The following is a 22,854-nucleotide window of genomic DNA, read 5'->3' on the forward strand; positions in this document are numbered from 1 at the left end:
AAGAGCTGAGAAACTGTATTATTGCAGAGATGGGAGACTATGAGTATGGAATATTACCTATTCTGTCAGATATGATCAATGGCTTTGTTAAATGCTTTTTTTCTGTTTCTTTGTTTAATCTTCATCACAAACTCTGTTAGATAAGGGATAGGGTAAGGATATGTAAGAAATAATTATAACAAGTTATAAAATAGCAAGAATAAGATTTTTGTAAAAAACTGAAAGCTAACAAGTCAAATGAAACTGGTTCCCAAAACAAGGCTGATCAGGTTTGAACAATCAGCCAAATCTAACAAGATGAAATTTAATGGAAATGCTTGCATAGTTATATGCATAAGAATAGTATGGGTGAGATACAGCTAGGCCAAAGTTTGCGTGAAAAAGACCTAGAAGTTTAGTGGACAGCCAACTCAATATGATATTGGTGGTGGAAGCTGACTTGAAGTCCATGTGGATGAAACACTAGTGGTGCAACTAGGTGGTAGTGACAGAAACACAAGCAGTTTCAGGAGTTCCTCAAGTCAAAGAAGGTAAGGGGACTTGCAACTGGTCAGAAAGAGATTACAAGGCAGCCCTACTCTAGCACTGGACATGGGGCTTGATAGTGTTTGGCAGTTCCATTAGCTATACCCACTTCTGGGTCTTAGTTCAAGGGTGGGGAAGAGAACTTTCTGCCAAGAGGAACAGTATCACTTCTGGTCCCAAGGGATCAGGGACCCTGAGGAATAGTATTGTTTTGGTCTCATGGCAGCAGTACTAACTGCAGTCCCAAAGGATCAGAGGCCCTTCCTGGGTAAGGACTAGAGTGCAGACCAGGAAAACAATGACCTCACCTCTCCCCAGATCATACCACCTTGGAAGCACTGAAAACTTTGAAACCCTCAGAAGTAGCTCTGAAAATAGCAATGTGAAAAAGCCTGAAGCTTGAGATAAGGCCCCCAATGTGGAGAAAAGAGTCCAACACTAACGTAAAGTTCTAAATCAAAATATAGGTTGGAAAAATGAGCAAACAACAAAAAAAGGAACCAGACCATAAAAAGCTCGTATGGTGCCTGGGAAGAACAAGACCTAAACTCAGAACAAGACGAAGTCAAAACAGTTATAAGAAAAGCTTCAGGAAAAAATGTAAATTGAACACAAGAATTCCTGAAAGATCTAAAAAAAAAATTGTTTTCAAAATCAAGTAAGAATGATAGAAAAAAATACATAAAAGAAGAAAACGAGGGAAATTATGAAAAGACAATTAACAGTTTGATAAAAAGAGGTACAAAAAATACTGAAGAAAATAACACCTTAAAAAATGAAACTGGCTAAATGGGAAAAGAAGTACAAAAATTCACTGAAGAAAAAATTCCTTAAAAAGCAAAATTGTTCAAAGAGAAAAAAAAGGTACAAAAATTCACAGGAGAAAATAATTCCTTAAAAATCAGAATTGAGCAAGTGGGAGCTAACGAATCCATGAGATAAGAAACAATAAAACAAAGTCAAAAGAATGAAAAAGTAAAAGAAAGTGTGAAATATCTCATAAGAAAAACAACTGACCTGGAAAACAGATTGAGGAGAGACGATTTAAGAATTATGAGATTACCTGAAAGTCATGATCAAAGATAGAACCTAGACATCATCTTTCAAGAAATTACCAAGGAAAACTGCCCCAATGTCCTCAAAGCAGGGGGCAAAAAAGAAACTGAAAGAATCCACTGAATACCACCTGAAATGAAATGAATCAAAACCATATTTGTGTCATAAAAGGAATTTGATAGGACTCCTTTATCTATTTTTTCCAGATAGTTTATATAGTATTGGAATTAATTGTCCTCAAATGTTTTATAGAATGTACTTGTAAATCTATTTGGTCCTGGGCAAAACAGACTTTAGAAGAGGGACAAGATAAAAAGAGAGAGAGGAGGATAAGCAGAAGAAAACTAGATGAAGGGAAACGCACAGTTAATAACCACAACTGTGAATGTGAATACGATGAACTCACTAATAAAACAGAAGTGGATAGCCAAATGGATTAGAACCCAGAATCCAATAATATGTTGCTAGCAAGAAACACACTTGAAACAGACAGACACACATGGAATTAAAATAAGGGGATGTAGCAGAATCTATTATGTTTTAACTGAAGTAAAAAAGGCAGGGGTAGCAATCACGATCTCAGACAAAGCAAAAGCAAAAACAAAAGACATAAGCAGGGAAACTATCTCTTGCTGAAAGGAATCACAGAGAGTAAAGTAATATCATTACTAAACATATATGCACCAAATGGCATGGCAGCCAAATTTTTAAAGGAAAAGTTATGTCAGCTATAGGAACAGACATTAAAACTAGTAGTTGACTTAAGTTTCCCCTCTCAGATCCAGATAAATATAACCACAAAGTAAATAAGAAAACAAGCAAGGAGATGAATAAAATCTCAGAAAAGTTAGATATGACAGAACTCTGGAGAAAACTGAATAGGAATATAAAGAAGGATGCCTTTTTCTGTGCTATACATGGTATCTTCACAAAAACTGACCATGTGTTAGAACATAAAAATCTCACAACCAAATGAAGAAAAGTAGAAATATAAAATGCATCTTTTTCAGACCACAATGTGATAAAAGTTACATTTAATAAAGGGCCGTGGATGCATAGACTAAAAGTTAACTGAAAACTAAATCACCTGATCTTAAAGAATGAGTGAGTCAAAGAACAAATCAAAGAAACAATTATAATTTCATTAAAGAGAATGATGAGACAACATTTCAAAATTTGTGGGATGCAGCCAAAGCAGTACTTAGGGGGAAATATATATATCTCTAAATGTTTCTATCAATAAAAGAGAGACAGACAAATGAATTGAGTATGAAACTAAAAAAACTAGGAAAAGAACAAATTTAAAATCCTCAACTAAACACCAAAATGGACATCTTGAAAATCAGAGGGGGGAGTAATAAAATTGAAAGTAAAAAAATTATTGAACTAATAAATAAAACTAGGAGATAGGTTTATGAAAAAATAAAATAGATAGGCCACTGGTTAATTTGATTTAAAAAAAGAAAAAAGAAAACCAAATTATTAATATCAAAAATGAAAAGGATGAACACACCACCAATGATGATAAAATTAAAGGAATTATTAGGCGTTATTTTACCCAATTATATGCCAGTAAAACTGATAATCTAACTGAAATGGATAAATACTTATGAAAATATAAACTTCTCAGATTAACCAATGAGGAAATAGAATACTTAAATAACTTTATCTTAGAAAAAATAAGTTGAACAAGTCATCAGTGAGCTTCCTAAGAAAAAATCCTCACGATCAGACAGATTTACAAGTACATTTTATAAAACATTTAAGGACAATTCATTCCAATACTACATAAACTATCTGAAAAAAATAGATAAAGAAGGAGTCCTATCAAATTCCTTTTATGACACAAATATGGTTTTGATACCTAAATGAGAGAAAAACAGAGAAAGAAACTATAGGACAATTTCCTTAATTAATATCAATGCAAATATTTTAAATGAAATACTATCAAGAAGATTACACAAATATATCATGAAGATCATATGCTATGATCAGGTGGGATGTATAGTAGGAATGTAAGATTGGTTCACTATTAGCAAAATTGACCACATCAATAATAAAAAAAAAACAAAAATCACATGATTATCTCAATAGATGCAGAAAAAGCCTTTGACAAAAAACATCCATTCCTTAAATTAAAAAACACTGAAAGCCTAGAAATAAATGGAGCTTTTCTTAAAATGAGAAGCAATATCTACCTAAAATCTAGAGCAAGCATTATCTATAACAGGGATAAACTTGAAGCCTTCCCAAAAATATCAGGAGTGAAACAAGGACAATAAGATAACAAAACCAAATTGAAGAAATAAAAATAGGCAATGAAGAAGCAAAATTATCACTCTTTGAAGATGATATGATGGTATACTTAGAAAATCAACTAAAAAAAACTAGTTGAAATAATTAACAACTGCAGTGAAGTTGCAGGATATAAAACAAAACCACATAAATCATCAGCATCTCTATAGACTTCTGACAAAGCCTAGCAGCAGCAAGAGATACAGAAAGTTAATTTAAAATAACTGCGGACAATATAAAATACTTGGAAATCTACCTCCCAAGAGAAACCCAGGGATTATATGAACACAATTACAAAACACTTTTCACACAAATACAGATCTAAACAACTGGGAAAATATTAACTGTTCATGGGTATGCCATATGTAATAAAAATGACAATTCTACCTAAGTTGATTTACTTATTTCAGTGCCATACCAATCAAACTATCAAAATGTTATTTTATAGAGCTAGAAAAAATAGCAATAAAATTGACCTGAAAGAAAAAAAAGGTGAAGAATATCAAGAAAATCAATGAAAAAAATGGTAAGGAAGGTGGCCTAGCAGTACCAGATTTTAAACTATATACAAAGTGTTAATTATTAAAACAATCTGATACTGATTAAGAAACAGAGTCGTGGATTAGTGGAATAGATTTGGTACGCAGTAGTAAATTCCCATAGAAATCCAGTGTTTGACAAGTCCAAAGATCTAAGCTTTTGGGGTAAGAATACATTTGATACAAGTTGCTAGGAAAACTAGAAAGCAGTTTGACAGCAAGTAGGCATGGATCAAGATCTCACACCGTATATCAAAATAAGGTCAAAATGGGTACATGATTAAAACACACATGGTGATATCATAAACAAATCAGGGGAACATGGAAAAAGTTACCTGTAAGATCTATAGGAAAGGGAAAAGTTTATGACCAAACAAGAGATAAAGAGGATCGTAGGAAGTCAAATGGACAATTTTGATTACATGAAATTAAAAATTTTTTGTACAAACCAAATCAATGCAGCCAAAATTAGAAGGAAAAGACAAAACTGGGAAACTAATTTTACAGCAAGTTTCCCTGATAAAGGCTTTATTTCTCAAATCCATAGGGAACTATGTCAAATTTATAAGAATAAGAGCTATTCCCCAGTTGATAAATAGTCAAAGGATACGAACAGGCAGTTTTCAGAAGAAGAAATCAAAGTTATCAATAGTCACATAAAAATGCTCTAAATCACTACTGATTAGATAAATGAAAATTCAAACACCTCTGAGAGACTGCCTCATACCAACCAGACTGGCCAACATGACAAAAAAAGGAACAAAATACGTTGGAGGTCATGTAGAAAATTTAGGACACTTATACATGGTTGGTGGACTTGTGAAGTAGTCCAGCCATTTTGGAGAATAATTTGAAATGATGCTCAAAGGGCTATAAAACTGTGCATACCTTTGACCCAGCAATACCATGACTAGGTCTATATCCCAAAGAGATCAAAAACAAGGGAAAAGCACCTATATGTACAAAAATATTTATAGCAGCTCTTTTAGTGGTGGCAAAGCATTGGAAATTGAGAGGATTTCCATAAGTTGGGGAATGGCTGAACAAGTTGTGATATATGATGGTAATAGAATACTATTGTGCTATAAGAAGTGATGAGCAGCACTGTTTCAGAGAAACCTGGGAAGACTTATATGAACTGATGCAAAGTGAGTGAGCGGAACCAGGGGTAACAGCAATATTGTAAGGGTGATCAACTATGATAAACCTAGCTACTCTGATTAAGACAATGATCCAAGATAATTCCAAAGGCCTCATGATGAAAAACACTATTCCCCTCCAGGAAGGGAAATGATGAATTCTCTGAATGCAGATTGAAGTATATTTTTTTCAAAACTTTTTTCATTTTTATTGTTTAATTTTGTGTTTTCTTTTGCAACATGGCTAATATGGGAATATGTTTTGCATGGTTCCACATGTATATCAATATCAAATTACCTGCTTTCTCAAAGAGGGGAGAGAGGCAAGAGGAAAGAAAGGAATTTAGAACACAAAATTTTAAAAAAATGGGTGCTAAAAAAATTTACGTGTAATTGGGAAATGCTTAAAGAAAAATGAAAAGAATTTAAAAAAAAGAAAAGAACCATTCCTTGTACAGGATGTTGGATGCTGTAGAAGGGATCTCTGCTCGTGTATATCTAGATGACCTTTGAGGTCCCTACTAACTCTGAAATTTTATTATTTTAAGATTCAACAGGAACAAGTCATAATGATTGTGGTCTACTATGACCCTCTCACCTAGCTCTTTCAAAAGACTTTGTATCTACCCCTTCATCTTCTATCTAGAATGAACAGAGTTGGATCTCTCCTTGCCCTTTCTCCCTCTTCCCCCCATGCTCAAGCCCTTGCAGATATCCTACTGTGTCCCTGATGAAATTCAACTTGTTTTTATTGTCATTTCTCTCTTTTATCAAGGTCACTTTGAAATCTATCCCAATCCCTCCAAGTACTAGCAACATTTTCTGCAAATTTAATGAGCAGACTCCATTCTGGCTTCCAGGTCACCGATGAAGAGATTGGATGACACTGGCCTTGGAGACCACCTTGGCCAAACTGGCTCCAGTGGCTCTGCCTCCATCCACAAAGCATTCCCTAAACTCCCCACCCAAAAGAGACCTTAGAAGCAGAGGCTGTGCTCCTGTGCCTGGAAGTGAAGAATCCAAACCAACAAGCTCCCTCTAGCTTACTGAAGGGGGCATTCTACTTACCAATATCATAAAATAAATATTAGCATCTACTGTATTCAGTGTACAATGTTAGATGCAAGGGAAAAAGAGAAAATAATTTAAAATAAAACTTAGTCTGACCCCATGGAACTTCTGTAGGGAGATAAGATAGCAATGCGGTTATCTATTATATGCATTATTATTACACACACACACACACACACACACACACACACACAAGAATCATTAAACAAGAGGCTATGTGAGGTCTAAAGGTTGTTTCAGACTAAGGAAGAGAGATCAAGGAAGGCTTCTCGGAAGCACTTAATTTGGATTCTATTGGATAGGTAGGCATTATATAGGTAATGAGAATGAAAGGGTAGATATTCCAGCTATTAGAAGTAACTATTCCAGTTCAGATTGGACTAACTGGTCCCTGATGTCCCTTTCAGATCTAAGATTCTGATTAGCACCAAGACAAAGAGGCAAAAGAAAGGACACATTACATATTCCTGGCACAGAGAATTTCAGTTTGGCTCAAGCACAGGGGCGCATGGGGAAAAGAAATATGAGGTAAGGTTAGATAGGGTAGTCTGTGGAAAGACAAGCACAGTTATACACTGTTAGCAGAACTAACTACAAATTGGCCCAACCATTCTGGAAAACAATTTGGAATTATGCTTAAAAATGACTAAAATGTCCATACTCTTTGACCCATAGATTCCACTGCTAGGCATATATCCCAAAGATATCAAAGACAAAAAGAAAAGTCCCATATTCTCTAAAATATTCATAGAAGCACTTTTGAAGTAGCATAGAACTAGAAACAAAGAAGATACTCACCGATTAGAGAACAAAATATGGTACATGAATACCTTGGAAGCATTAGAAGACTTGTATGAACTTATTTTAGAGTAAAGAAAGTAGGACTAGGAAAACAACGATTATAACAACATAAATGGAAAAAACAAAAAATTTTTTAAAGGAAACTGAATGCTGTGTACTTAGCATGATTAAGGTTGACCCCCATAAGGAGATAAAGCAACATACCTTTCTCTCCTCATTTTTTTCTACTTTATTAATAGGATTGGTTTTCCTGGATAGGAAAGGGAAAGGGATAAAATTGGAAATTAAGGTATATAAAAATGAAAAAACCAGTTAAGATGTAAAATGAAACCAAATAAGATTAAAATTAGTGAATTTACAAAAAGAGGAATAGAAAATATGATCAATTAGAAGAATTCAGAGAAGCATAGGAAGACTTACATGAATTGATGCAAAACGAAGTAAGCAAAATCAAGAAAACAATATCTCCAAATGATTACGACAGTGTAAATGGGAACAATAATAAAATAATGACCAAGTCTGGTCCTACAGAAGAGATAAGAAAATGGTTCTCTTCTTTCTGGAAGCGGGAGCGTATAGGTATGGAATTTTACATATACTATAAGGCTTTGCTGAATGTCAAACTCCATCATTAGTTTTGTCAAACTATTTTTTTAACTTCTTCATTCTGTGTTATAAGGGATGGCTCCATGGGTAGGGGAAAGAGGATGGATATATTTGGAAATGATATCCAAATAAAATACATCCACTAAAATATTTTCAGGGAATTGTAGTATGGAATCCTATTTTGGGGGGCCTTGAATGCCAAGTTAATAACTCAGGACTTCATTTGAATAGAGAGGCATGAAATGTCCCTGAACAAAGAAATGAAACAATCATACATAAACATAAAAAAAGATCTTTGGTCTCCATGCCCAAGTCATTGGTTTTAGCCTTTATCATATTGATTTTCTGTTCAATAAACCCTCAGTAGCTGCTCTCTACTTAGCAAATCTTGAATATCTCACAATGCTTCACATCAAAGTCCATCCAACTGAACTACTTCCAGCTCTAAATCTAAGATCCCATGATGCTGTTGACGCCAGACACCATCCCACCTTCCTGACTTTGCTCTTGCTGTCCTGGATACCTGCAGTGGCTTCCTCTTATCTCTATAGGCTTAAATATTTTCCTTCTTTTGAGGATCAGATCAAATGCCACCTATTCTAAGAAGCTTTCTTTAAACCACCTCTAGCAGAAAATTCTCTGTCCCTTCTCAGATCTGTGATAAAACTTGGTCCGTACCTTTCTGGTGCATTTATGCTGTTTTCTATTGTAGTTATTTGTATCCTTATTTTGTCCGTCCTACTAGATTATAAACTCTTTGATTTATAAATTTTGAATTATGAATTCTCACTTCTTAGACTGGTATTGGAGATCCTCCATAATCTGGTTCCAACCTACGTTTCTGACACCGTTTCACATCATTCTCCTTCGTATACTGGAATACTAGCAATTTTCCAAATTCAATATGACATTTCCCACTTCTGTGAATTTATACAGACTGTTCCCCATACTTGGAATGTCTTCCTTCCTTCTTCCTCGTTTTTCAGAATGCCTCTCTTCCACCAAGGCTCAGAAGTTAGGCCAGGTGCTACCTCCTTTCCTAATCATCACAGCTGAACATGCTTTCTCTTGCCTCGAATATTTCTAAAGGATATTGTTTGGATCTGCCTTTTACCCATATCCCTTCCACCTTGTGTTATGTCTATCTGTGGATATATCAGAAACAAATTCTCCTCTACCCCAATGATTTTTTTTTGGCCCAGTGCTTAGCATAGTACTTTATACATGCTGAATGATAAATACTTGCTGAGTTATTTACCTTGCTAGGTTCTACATATAGCTGGCATCAATAATGTTTACTGAATGAATGTATATAGATTTTATCTTCCCTCTTAGACTGAAAGTTTCAATAGTGTTTACTGAATTACTAAAGGAAAGAATGTGGATAGATCGTATTTTCTCTATTAGACTGTAAGTTCTCCAAAGGCAAGGACCATATCTACTTGGATGCCTTTCATTCTGTACATAGCCCTGCCGATGACCAGGCAGATGAGGTAACCAGTTAACCCTTGCTAAGCAACCACATAAAAGAAGCTAAGACTTAGGCAATGTCATCTTTTTTCTGTTCCCTGTTAAAGGTCAGACACTGACCCTGACCTCTTCTCCCTTCTTCCTGCCTACCACAAGGATTAAGAAACAAGAAGCGTGACTTGTACCCTTTGTTTCAGAAAGTCCATTATACCAGGCATCTATTCCAAGATTAAAGGTAAAAAGAAAGGCCTCATATGTACGAAAATATTGGTATTTGAGTGACCTTTTTTGTGGAAGCCAAAAACTGGAAACACTGTGGGTGCCCAGCCTTGGGAGATAGCTCATGAATGTAATAGAATATGACTATGCTACCAAAAATGACAAATATGGGGAATTCAGAGGAATACAGGAAGATTTAGATATAGAATGAAGTAATCGAGATGAGAGGTACAATATTCACGTTTCCCAAAATTATAATGACTTATCTTGATTCCAGAGAAGAAAAAAATTACATGTACATCCTACCTCGTGGGAAGAGAGGTGGAGAACTACAGATGTAGAATGTTGTATACAATGCCAGATTGAGTCACTTTATCAGCTGGTTTTGCTTGATCATTTCTCTTTGTGATAAGTAAAGAATACATAGGGAGGGCTGTGTGTCCAGAAATCAATGCAACATAAAAACAAAGGGAATCAAAAAACTTATTTCTAAAAAGATGGTTCCATGTGAGCATTCCAAGGGCAAGGGTCAACCACGTGTGTGCCCTATTCCATCTCATCTCCCCAACAGGGTGGTTCAACCTTGAATTATGCATACAGTAGGCTCAGTGAATGCCACATGAGTGACACACAGGGCACACCTAGTAAGTGGGCAGAGTGCCCAGGAAATGCCATACTGTTCTGATTATATCTCCAGGGTTTCAGATAACAACAGTTCCCTGGGCATCAGCTACCTGAAGGCTGGACATCATCAAAGTGCCCCCTTAGATAACCCTCACTCTGGGACTAAATGCTCTACCTCAGTTTCCCTGTCTCAGAAATCCTGCCTCTGCAGTGCTTCTCCTTAGATCACAGGCATGGGAGGAGGGAACTATATTTCTATAGCACTAAGTTCCATGCCTAGAATAGCCCTGCTTCAGATACTAAAAAGGGCCAGCTCCTTGCTCTACAGAACAGGGTTAGTTCAGAAAAAATTACCAAACCTTCAACACTTCCATGTCTGAGTTTGCCATCATTCATCTTCTCTTCTAGCCCCCTTCTGACTTCTCACCCCTCTTGACTGGTCGCCCTCTCCAAATATCTCCAGTGCCATGATTCATATCAGACTGAATCTTAACCCTGGTCATAGACTCACTAGATTCTGCCAAAGTCCTGTGCTCTAACCTTGGCCAGGGGCTAGACCCTCACCTAATCCCAGAACGAGACCACTAACCCCAACCTCAGCCTGGCCATAGGAAGGGAACCCTGACCTTAGCCCCAGAGGAGGGAACCACAGTCAATGCCAAGATTATCTACAACAAGAAAGTCATGGGGTCCTGGTCACCTTTTCTATCCTTGAGTCTGTTCAAGAGTTGGCTTTCCCCTTCTCTCCTCTCTACACTCCCCCCACCCTGCCTTATCCCTGCCAGCTTTGATTTCTGCCTCACCCACCAGTTTGCCTGGATTCTCTCCCCTCCCCGCCCCCCCCCCCCCCCCCCCGCCCTGGGCCTGTTTACTGGCCACTGACAATGGAGCTTTGTGGCAAGAACCTTCAGAGTCTGTCCTTCCCTCACCCCCACACAGGCCCTATCACCCCAAGGTCTGAATCCCCTCTGTCTTTCTCCCTCCAAAAAGCCAAGTCCTTGCCCACGGTGGTACCAGCCTCAGAGCAGCTCCACATAAAAACTGAACGAGAATATGACTGTAAAAGGACAGGATTGTGTCCACACAGGTATTTGATAATACATGTATATCTGCATGTTTACAGCTTTTCATACGTGACTGTATGGTTAGGTATGTAAAAAACCATGTGTGGCCATGTATGCCTGTGAAATTGTACAGAATGACTTAGAACTTGTGTATGTGATTGTGAATATGTGATTTTGTGTGGCTGTATATGTCCATGGATATTTGTGACTGTGTATATTTCTATATATATGACCATGACTATATCTATATAATGTTTCTCCCTTTATGAGTGGATGGATGAAGATATAATTACATGCATATAACTGCGTAACTATATATGTGTTCACAATCTCACAATCACCCTGGGGTGGGAGTGGGGGGGGCATAGGGCACTGAGAAAGAGAGGTCTCTGGGGACCCTCCCTTCAGGCCTGGAACCTTGGCCACAAGTGCCTCACCAGCTTTTCCTGCTGCCCACCTTAGGCTCTGGGGAGCCAGTGCCCAGCAGGCATTACTGTCATTATAGCAACAGGCACCCACTGCCAAAGCCTCCTCCCTGCTTCCTAATCACTACACACAGCCATGCATGGAGGGCCAAGGAGAGGCCCCAGACCAGCAGGCGGGAGGGTGGGGGTGACGCAGGACCAGCATCTGGTTATGGCAGAGTCAGGCTAGCATGCCAGGGCACCACCCATGGCTGTGAGCCAAGGGTCAGGAATTTGCAGGGGCTGAGCCCTGTTCCATCTAGAATGTGATTCCCCCAAGGATTCTGCTAGAACACTGATCCCAGGCCTTCCTGTTAGGATCTAGCCTGTTCTTCTTTCAATGTGCCCAGCCTGAGGAAGGGGCTTCTGGGTACCATGAGAGTCCTCAGACTTTGGGTCTATCCAAGGCCCCTCCCTCACCACAGCTTGCCACCAGCCAGGAGGAAACTAGGTGAGACTGGCTCAGTCACCATGGAAACCAGAGGGCTCATCACCATAGCAAATAGTGGCAGCAGCTCTTCTTCCCCTCCTTCTCTCTCCCCCCAAGAAAAGCAGGTCTGGGTGGGCACTCAGTAAACAGTCACTTCTCATCCCTCTCCAAAGCTAACCAAGCTCACCCCAATTTCTAAGCATCAGGATGGTGTCCAACAGGCAGGACCCTGCGACCCTTTTAGGTCTCCAGAGGGACCAGATTTGAGGCACAGAACACTTGAGTTTGCTCTCTCAAACCTAGGCACCGTTGGCCAGTCCCTCATTTGACCCAAGGTCACAGACTTTGCCCTCAAGGGAGACAAGATAGGCCACAGCTAGGCAACAGGGCACCCTTTTTGTGTATCAGGCTCCATAAAACCTTTTCCCTCTCTAGACTTTGGCAGGGCCACAGGATTCTGACCCCTTCCAACTCCCACACTCTCTAGACACCAAGGTGATGGGCACTGCCCTGTAACAGAACACCCTGAGTTGTGCTGCCTCTTCTGGCACAGAGGCCAGCTGGTCAACATTACAGTAGAGGCGGGGATACCCCAGAGGACAAGTGCCAGGCAGTTACTGAGATGAGAAAGTAGACAGGGTCACAAAAAGATTTCAAAGAAGCTATACCTACCCTGGGTTCCTTTTTTTTTACAACTCAGGGCCTTGCAGGTTAGCATCATGGAAAGAGCAGTGAACAGGAAGTCAGCATAGCTGGGTTCGTCTTAGCTCTGCCATTAACTGATTATGACCCTGGATAAGATTCTTTACTTCTCTTAAGACTCATTTCCCCATCTACAAAATGAGGGTGAAGGTAAGGTCCATTTCAACCTTTACATTTAATGGTTTATGATTTTTCTATCCCACAGTCATTTACTGATTAACCTACTCTGTGCCACACCCTGTGCTGGGTGCCTTGGGAGAAATGAGGCAAGCCTGGACTCCAGTCACAAAATCATAGAATTTCAGGATTGGAAGGGTGGCCCTAAGAGGTCTGCAATGAAATCAGAATCCTTTGGACAACATCCCCAACCAGTGGCTGCCCACTCTTTGCTTGAAGACCTCCACTAGAGGAGCACCCACTTCCTAGCAAGGCAGCACATCCACTTTGGGGATAGCACTAGCTGTTAAGGTACTTTCTCTGATATTGAGCCTAAATATGCTTCTTTGTAACTTACATTCCTTGTTCCTGGTTCTGCCCTTTTGCTGCCAGCTAAACAAGTTTCATCCTTCTTCCAGGGTACTCAGAGATAATTCTCCAGTCCCCCAAAGACTTCTCTTCTCCAGATTAAATATCCCCAGATCTTTCCCCCACCCCAATCCTCATGGTTTGAACTTGAGGCCTTTCATCTTCGTGGCTGAACTCTTCTAAATGTTCTTCAATGTCATTCCTAAAATATGGTACCCCAAATTGAGACAGATTCTGGGGGGAACATTGCCAACATAGGAACTTGTTTTGCTTGACTATGCATATTTGTTATAAGGATTCTGTTTTTACATGGGAGGGGAAAGGTAGGAGGGAGAGGGGGTGGATTTTCATTAATTGAAAAAACAAAATAAAAAATGTTGTGCCCAAAACTATGCACAACAGCCCAGATGTGGCCTGAGTGGCACAGAGTGGAACTATCAACTCCCTCATTCTGTAACTATGGCTCTCTTAATACAGCCCAAGATGGCATTAGCTCTCTCAGCACATTATTGATTCATACTGAACTCTGATTCCAGTGAAAATCATATCTTTTTTCAGATAAACTGCTTCTCCAGGCACACCTCCCCCATCTTGTCAATGAGCTCACAGTCTACTTGGGACCATGAAATGGTGAGACAGTTCTAAAGCCTGGTGTATAAATGTGGCTCAGATCATGTGATTCTCCACTCACTGGGAGAATTCTGAAAGGCAGTGTGATCTGATGGAAAGGGCCCTGGACTAGAAGACAGAAGACCTGGGTCCTTGTTCCTCCATCTACCATAGAACCTCTCACAGGCTCTTCATATGTCAAATGAGTGGGCTGCTCACACTAGCTGATCTCTAAGGACCCTACTAACTCTGACATTCCAGGAGCCTGATCAAACGAGATCATAGATGAGAAAGCATTATGCATTTACTTTAAAACACTAAAATGGGAAGGAGCAATATTATTATTAGGGACCAGACAGTGTCTAAATCTCCATTTCTCTCACAGCACCTGGCATTGTGACCTCCCTACACATGGAAATCATTCCATAGACTGAATCAGTGAGTAATTAGGATTAATCTAAATCATTGTTTTATTACTAAGAAAAGCAGCAGGGGAAAGAACACTGGCATTGGAGTCAGAAAATCTGGATTTCAGTCTCAACTTTTCTTAGCATGCTACTCTAGACAAGATACAGTTTGGACCCTCCGTTTCTTCATCTATACAATGGAGATAATAGTACTTGTACTAGCTACCTCACTGGGCTGTTGGGAAGAAAGTGTTTTTGCAAATTTTAAAGTGTTATATAAATATCAGCTCTTACTTTTGAGGGAAAGACAAATAAAAGAATCAAGACAGGCATCCTGGAGGATATTGAACTTGAGCCAAACCCTGAAAAATGGGAAGGGAGTGGTGAAGGTATTACAGATAGGAAAAGGGGTCCACGGGTCCCTTCTCTCCCCACTCTACTGATAGCCCTAATAGGAATTCCCCCTTTCCTTGAACTTTTTTCTTGGACCCCTGTAAACAAGGGGCCTAAAGGGATAAGAGTCTCAGCTAGTCCCTATCTCTGTGTCTCTGATCTACTCCCAGGAACCAAGCAAAGTGGCATCCCCTACCCTAGAAGGCTCCAGACTTCTCTCCTTGGCAGCTTCTCCCGCAGGGCCCAGGATGCACCTGCGATGCTACAGTGGGAAGAACCCAGGGCTTTGTGTCACAGGGCCATTGGTTTGAATCCCAGCTTTGTCACTTGTATAATCCTGGGCAATTCATTTAATCTCTTGGGGCCTCAGTTTCCTCATCCATAAAAGGAGAGGGTTGAACTAGATGACTCCTAAGATTCTTTCCCCTCTTAGTCCACGATACAAACGCATTTGGGCTTTGGTTCATTTTACTGAAGGGGAGACTGAAGCCAAGAGGGAAGGTAATTTCTTCCCTTTCTTGGGCAGGAACACCTCACCTTTGAGACTATCAGGCTGCCTGGCCTGCTCTTCATGAAAATGAGAAGAAGGGACAGAGGGATAAATGAGGGCTTTGGAGGCAGCTGTACTTCTGGACCCAAGAATCCACCTATTTGCACTTACAAATCCAAACTCCCTACATGTCCCCAAAGGCCTCTAAGTTTCCTTCTTTTGGCCTTCACAAGAATTCAGGAGTTATGGACCCCACTTACAAAAAGAAAGACTGAGGCACAGAGCATAAAGAGAGGGGTAGCTACAGGAATAAAGCCAGTGACCCTGGCATGTGGAAGAGGTTCAACATGCAAACAGGGTCCAGACAGAATGGGACAAATGTCTGGATGGCAGATCCATATAAGGGAAACCACAGTAACTTGGGTATATCCCTGACCTGTGAAGGGAAGGCAGGGAGGTTAACCACAGAATAAACCCAAAACAATTCACACCCACAGCCTCCCAAGCCCTTTATCTACTAGGGGACTGAGGTTACAGACTCTGCCAGGGAATAGGACTGGCTTGTTCCATTCTCCAGTACCAGCTCACCCTGGGACCCTGGAGACTGACCAGAGAAGAAAGAACTCCTGTTCTTCAGAGTTGAGGCTTTATTATCCAATGCTTCCCAGGGATCCAGCACCAGCTGATAGGGTCATGGGCTATGGCTCAGGGGTCATCAGTCTAACTCTAGCCTAGGCAGCCCTTACAAGGCTTGGAAAGTCCCATGAAATTGAAAGGGTTCCTCAGGGCACTAGGGAAGGGAGGGAAGAGGTTGCTCTCTCCTTTTAGACTAGAAATAACCCAGCTTTGCCATCACCAACAAGAGAATCAGCCCTAGTATTAAAGTCCTACAGTAGAATCCACACACATGCCAATCCCACTTCTAGGCACAAAGTTCAATCTACCCTAAATCTCTCATAACACAATATACTTAAGAAAGCCATCACTTTTGGAAAACACCTCTCTCAGTCCTCCTCATGTTTGATCCATAGCTCCCAAATCATGCTATTCTGTCCTGAACAGACTCTTCTAGTCCCAAACCTCCCACCATCCCTATGAAAGATGAGCTTTGTTTACCCATTTTAAAGAAAGGGAAGATGAGACCAGTGCCTGTGGCCTGTCTCAGGGTATGGAGGAGATCAGGGCAGTCTAACTTTCAGATTCCAGGATCCCATCTCCTGACAACAGGCCCAGGAATCTCACCTACAAATGACCTTATCAAGAAGACTGAGACCAACTCTGTTCCCTCATGATCCTTTGACCCATTCCTGAAATTAAAAAGAACTCAAGTGGCAAAAATTTCTCTAGATATCCTTCAATAGATTATCACTGGATATCCAAAGACCAGTTCCTTCAAATGATCTTGGAAAATGGTGGCATTCCACCTCAAGGGGCCCAGGTAAGAGTGACGATTCATCCATTTCAGAATACCGGCCTCAGTTCAGGACCTATGTACCACTGGCTGGCAGGCGCATGTCAGTTTGGGAATACAGCCAGACCTGCAGCAGTCAAAGAGGAAACACGGACTCGGACCCTGGAACCAAGGCAGGGCCTCAAGACCAGAAAAGCAGATGACAATAACAGCCCTGAGTTAGGGGTTGGGACAGACTCCCAAACCTGGCATTCAAGGCTGGCCCCAATGTACCTATGCAGGTCTCTCTCCCTCCCTCCTCCCTAACACATTCCTTCTGCTGCAGTGGGGCCAGTCTCCTTCCCAGCTCCTGCATGTATTATAATCATAACCATCTCTTTCCTTTTCCTTCCTCTTCCCTTCTACCTAATCAAAAGAGGATTTATCCCTCAAGGCCCAGCTCGGGTTGTCCCTCTCTTCAAGAACACTACCCTGATGACTCTAGCCCACAATGAATACCAGTTATATTTCCAGTCTTATCTCCAGGTTAACATTTAACCACAAGCTTTAGCCTTGTATCCCCAAAGTAGTCTAGAAAGATGACCTCTCCTATGTTGCCCAGATCTGAACAAGTAATAATGGCCCAATTAATCCCTAGTGATTGATTGAAGACATAGGTAACAGGAGAAATGATGAAAAGAAGCTGCCACAATGAGGCAAAAGTATCCCAAGGTCACAGGTCTGACCCAGGGATATTATCAGCACCATGTCACAAAAGAAATCTGGAGGCAAATACTGATATTCCAAATTCCAGATTGTATTTACCCAGAGATCTGGAAGGCTGACCTGTACCCATTCATCCCTCCTTCCCCATGCTGGATGGAACAGGGCTCCCTGCCCCTAACCCAAATAGTTCCCTGCTCCCTTTCATCCTCCAAACCCCTAATTCCTTACCTTTTCTTCAAAGCCTGTCTGAACCTCCTCACACACACACCCCCAACCCCACACAGATCTCTGCTCAACCCTGGAAGCTCCTAAGCACACAGAGTCAGCCACTGCTTTGTAAATCTTAAAGCATTCGATAAATCCAAGCTATTCTTTTCTCCTAAGCCTGGGTTAGAGTTCCCCTGTGGACAAGAGCCATATCTTTTCTCATCTCCCTCACACCTTGGTCTAGAACAGACCTGGGTACAAAGGAGGGCCACAAAATGCTTACTTGAAGGAATGAATAAATTGGAGGCAAATGGGATGCTTTGAAATCAAATCCCAAGTAGCCTGAGTGTGGGTGTGGTCATTAGTGTGAAAGGGGACAAATAAGGTGCAGGTGCAGTGTGGAGGGTCCTTTTACCCAGACACAGACACTCCTGGGAACCTGGGTGGATAAGGGTTCTCCTTCCTTCTTCCTGAAATTTAAAGCCCTAGAACCTAAGCCTACATTTTTGGTTTCAGGATCTTCCAGCTGAGCTGAGCCTCCCCATTCCCATTACGAGCAAGGCAATGCCCAGAGGAGCAGAGACACAAACAGCTATGAAGAAGAAAGGAATGATGGGACCTAGATTGCTGGAACAGACCCTCTGACCAATAGCTAGCTCCAAAGAAAGTCAACCCAGCTCCTCGTTACACCCTTGAAAATCTCAAAGCCCATTTAGAAATCCAAGCCTCTAGCCCCTTTGCTTAGGGTTTCCCTGCTCATAACTACAACGTGACTGAAGCCAAGGCTTGAGTCAGGTCTAGCTTGTGACAAAGGCCTGTGACTCTAGCCACCCTGGCACTGGTCTGTAGGCAGCCAGGAATGGGGAAGGAAGCCTCTGAACAACAAACATGGCACAGGGATTGGGGTGAGATTGGACAGTCCAGGGAGAAGCACCACTGACAACAGCTGGCCAGGGGTTGGTCAGCTATCAGATCACCACAACGGTCCCCTTCCCATCCAGGGTCAGCACTCTAGAACTCCATACCTGGTTTGGGTCAGAGAACAACAGAGCCCTGATGATGCCTCCATAAAAGAGAAGATATTGTGGAGAAAAGGAGAATAATTTGGAGAGGAGGGGTAAATGAAAGATGTTCTAAGAGTTATAGAGCATATAAAATGTGAAATCTTGGAACTGGAAAACACAGGAAATGGGACTGAAGTGAGAAGTCAGGGAGAGGGAAAAACCCAAACTGAAGAATTTGGCAAGGGAAAGTTGGGGGTGGGGTGGGGATTAGAAATCCTTGAAGCAGAACCTTACCTCATTAGGAGATATCAGAGGAGGCAAAGGGCCAGGCCAGCTACCTTTCTATAAAGCTTCTCTGGGAGTCCTGAATACCCTGGTTCTGTAGTGGAGGTACATCTCATAAAGGAGTAAGCCCCATCTTGCCCTCTCTATTCCCAAACAGCCCTGGGGAACAGGGGTGAGGGAGGGGACTAGATTTTAGAATATGTGGAGGAGCTATTCCCAGTTGGGCTGCTGAGCACATACAAAAGTAATTAAGAGTTCATGAAGCATAGACATCCCTGACACACCATGCCCCTGACCCAGAAGGGGCAGAGCAACCTGGGCTCTAGCTTCCCAGCCTCCCCACCTACTGCCACCCTGGGCAGACTTGTCTACCCACACCCCCTCCCTGGCTCTGCCCTAGGGCCCTGTGACCAGTCCCAGGGGAGCAGCTAGAGCTCCACTCTGCTAAGGTAGCCTCCAGCTCTGATGACTCAGCCAGGAAAGTAGGCAAATGTCAATCCAAGGAACGAAGAGGTCATTGATAGGCCCAGGGTCCTGCTGGGATCCTCTGGCCCAGTCTCCCCCAGCTCTTGGCTGCAGGGATGGAAAAGCAGCAGGTTGGTTTACAGGGAGGGGAGGGGAAGGAATAGTGTCAGGGCCCTCAAACAAGGGGAGAGAAAAGGAACAGAGGAATCTCTGCTCCTAGGGCCAACAAAAAATAGTCAGGCATTTCTAAACTGGCCTCAAGAAGGCACAGTGACATGGGAACCTTTCCTACACCTGCTGCCTTTAATAGGAGCCTGCAGCCAAGTAGGGGGAGGGGGGCTAGAAGGAAGATGGTGTATAGGAATGCTGATCCCACTGCAGGACTCCTGATCACTATGCACTGAAGTCTCTTGTATAACACTGGGCAACTCACAGTTAGCCATGTCACTGCTGAGACCACTACCCTCAAACGTTCTCAACTCTTTTACCAACTAGCATCTTTTTTTATCCCTCTTTAAATACCCATTCCCTCTCCCCTCTCATAATATACCTTGGCAATCACCCTAGCTGAAGCTATATGATTTGACTTTGTCTCAGGCTGGGAAAGGTAAGAAGCCAGACCTTACCCTCACTTAACGCCCTCCCTTGCTTCTCAAAGGACCCAGCGTCAGGGCAGATGTAGCTCTGACCCACATATGCTTGGACTTCCTATAAATAGCACACACACACAGTCACAGCTTGCCAGGTCCCCCAGTCACACTGAATGCTGGACCTGGGGCAGACAGTATCCAAAGGTTATCACAGACATCCCTCCTTATCAGAGCTGTTTATTCTTGGGGGAGAGGACCTACGGGTAGCCTCGGTTCACCATCCTAAAGCCAGAAGTGGGATGAAGATAAACAGAGTTTTGTCTCCTACCTGGCCAGGTTAATATCTGAGTGGGAAGGGGGGACTGGAGGTGGGGGAGGAAATAGGTAGTGCAGAAAGAGAGAATTCAGTGTCTGTGTTATGAAGCTGGGCCAGAGGAACCCTTGGCCAAGCAGAACTTGTTTGGGAAGATATTCATGGCCACCTGGTGCCCAGGCCATGAACACACACACAGAGACACAGAGACACAGAGACACAGAGACACACAGACACAGACACAGACACACACAGACACACACAGACACACACACAGACACACACACACACACACACACACACACGCAGGGCTTTGGCCTGCCTGAGGGTTGGAGATGAAGCTGGGGTGCTGGGGTTAGGACAGGTCCAGTCTTCTGCACCCCGGAGCCCTCCTGCAAGGCCTCTGGGCTGCCTCCCACCCGGCAGCAGGGTCCCGGCTAGCGGTCCCCCCTTCCCTTCAGCAGCACCCTCTCTCTCCCTTCTCCCGCCCCGTCTTCTGCCGTTCCCCCAACTCCACCCCCCATCCGGCTCACCGGGCTCCGCCGCTTCAGCGTTACGTTCTTCCAGAGCAGGAGGTGCAGTTGGTGCAAGAAGCCCATGGTGGGGCCGGACCAAGGACCAGCGCTCGCGGGTCAGGATGGGGCGGACACGGCTGGGATGAGGAGGTCGAGGATCTGGGGTGACTCGGGTGCGGGCTGCGTCTGGGTCTGTGCGGGTCGGAAAGCACGGGATCTGGGGCCGAGGCTGGAGCCAGGGCCCGAGACCGGGGGTCCTGGAGCCGAGCAGCGCTCAGCGCAGCGCCTGCCGCCGCCCTCCGCTCTGCGAGCGGTGCAGTGACTGACGGGTCCCAGGGCCGGGCCCCTGGTTCGGCATCGCCCCGACCCGGCGCGGCCCGAGGGCTCCGGCTCCGGCTCGGCCTCTGCCAAGCACCTCAAAGCGCGTCCATCCTCCGGACAGCAGGTTCGGGGATCCTGGGAGAGCGCGGAAGCCAGCGGCCAGGGAGCTGCTGCTGATGCTGGGGCCCGGTCGGGCGAGCGCAGCCCGAGCAGGAGCTCGGCGCAGCCAGGGGAGCCCAGGCAGCAGCGCAGCCCAGCTGCGCTCGGCTCGCCTCGGCTCGGCTCGCCTCCTTGGCCGCCTCTGCTGCATTGAATTTCCGAGAGGAGAATGACCCGCCCCTCAGCGGGGACCGCCCCCTCTTAAAGGCGCAGAGACGTAGCACCCCCCCACACTCACTCCAGGGGGCGCCCCAAGCGCCAGGCTGAAGCCCTCTCTTCCAGGACTTCCCCCTGGGGTCCAGACCCCTGTCGTCTTCCACCTCCCACTTCCCACGATCCACTTCCCAATCCACTCTTCCCGTTACATTGACCATCAGCTGAATGAAGTATCAGTTAAGAGGACACTGCTGGTCACCATGGCGCGGTCCTTCCTCCCTCTCCCCTGTATGCCCCTCCAGGGGCTCCCAGGGACCCCAACATCAGGGCCCTTTTGAGGGCTGTGTAATCTAGGGCTCAGTGTGTACTTGGGAAGATGGGATAGGACTGAGGAGGGAATAGTGAACGGGATGGGAAGAAGACAGGGATGGAAGGTGGAGATGGAAGGTGAGGGAAAGTCACTTTGTAACCCTAAAGTGCCATACAATATGTTTTATTGTATGGGATGGAAGATTAGAAACAGAAGATGAAATAGATTAAGATGTGTATGTATATGAGATTGGGGTAAGGATAGGATGAATACAGGATGAGATGGAGTTAGGATGAGGATGGGTGAATGGGACTGAACAAGGCTCCAAATGGAATCTGACAAGGGTAGAAAACAGCCAAATTACGTCTTCTCCCGCCTTGAGCACCATAACTCTGCTAATGCAACCTAACATATTTCCCTTTCTTTGTCTATCCCATCAGACCTCTGACTCACACTGATTTTGCAGTTCACCAAAATCTTTAGATCTTTTCCCCCATAAACTGTTATCTATTCACTACTCCCCCATTTAGCCTTTAAAGCTGTTTTTTTTTAACCCAAGGTTAAGACTTTTCATTTATTGATATTAAATTTCATGTTGTTAAACTCAGACCATCATTCTAACCTGTCAAGATCTTTTTGGATATAGACTTATCTAAAGTATCGGCTATCCCTCTTAGCTTTATTTACACCCACCTTCCCCAGGAACCCCATCCATATATAAATGGGAAAGAGCTGGAAATCACAGAATCTCAAAGTTGGAAGAGATGTCCTGGTCAGGGCATATGAGTGAAATTCTATGTTAAAATATCACTAAGAAGGGGTCATCCAACCCTCTTTTAAAAAGATCTCTGGTGAGAGAAAACCTACTGTTTCCTGAGGCAACCTATTCTACTTTTAAACATCTCTACTTTTTAAGAAGTTGTCTTTCTGAACCAAGCAGGATATAGCTAATTCTCTTCCATGTGACAACTCTTCAAATACCTC

The 22,854-nt window shown here is 42.9% G+C and overlaps 1 protein-coding gene across 1 annotated transcript in view; it reads right to left on the reverse strand.

Annotated features, from left to right (window-relative positions):
* The window catches only part of ABCA2 (ATP binding cassette subfamily A member 2), a 71,486-nt gene extending 49,921 nt beyond the window's left edge, over nt 1–21,565 (reverse strand). Inside the window, exon 1 of the mRNA XM_072633068.1 lies at nt 20,943–21,565. Coding sequence (XP_072489169.1) covers nt 20,943–21,008 — 66 coding nt within the window. The 5' untranslated portion in view covers nt 21,009–21,565. The remainder of the gene's footprint in view (nt 1–20,942) is intronic.
* Between the last annotated feature and the right edge of the window lie 1,289 nt (nt 21,566–22,854).

Source organism: Notamacropus eugenii, chromosome 1 (assembly GCF_028372415.1).
Source record: "Notamacropus eugenii isolate mMacEug1 chromosome 1, mMacEug1.pri_v2, whole genome shotgun sequence".
NCBI classification, from domain to species: domain Eukaryota; kingdom Metazoa; phylum Chordata; class Mammalia; order Diprotodontia; family Macropodidae; genus Notamacropus; species Notamacropus eugenii.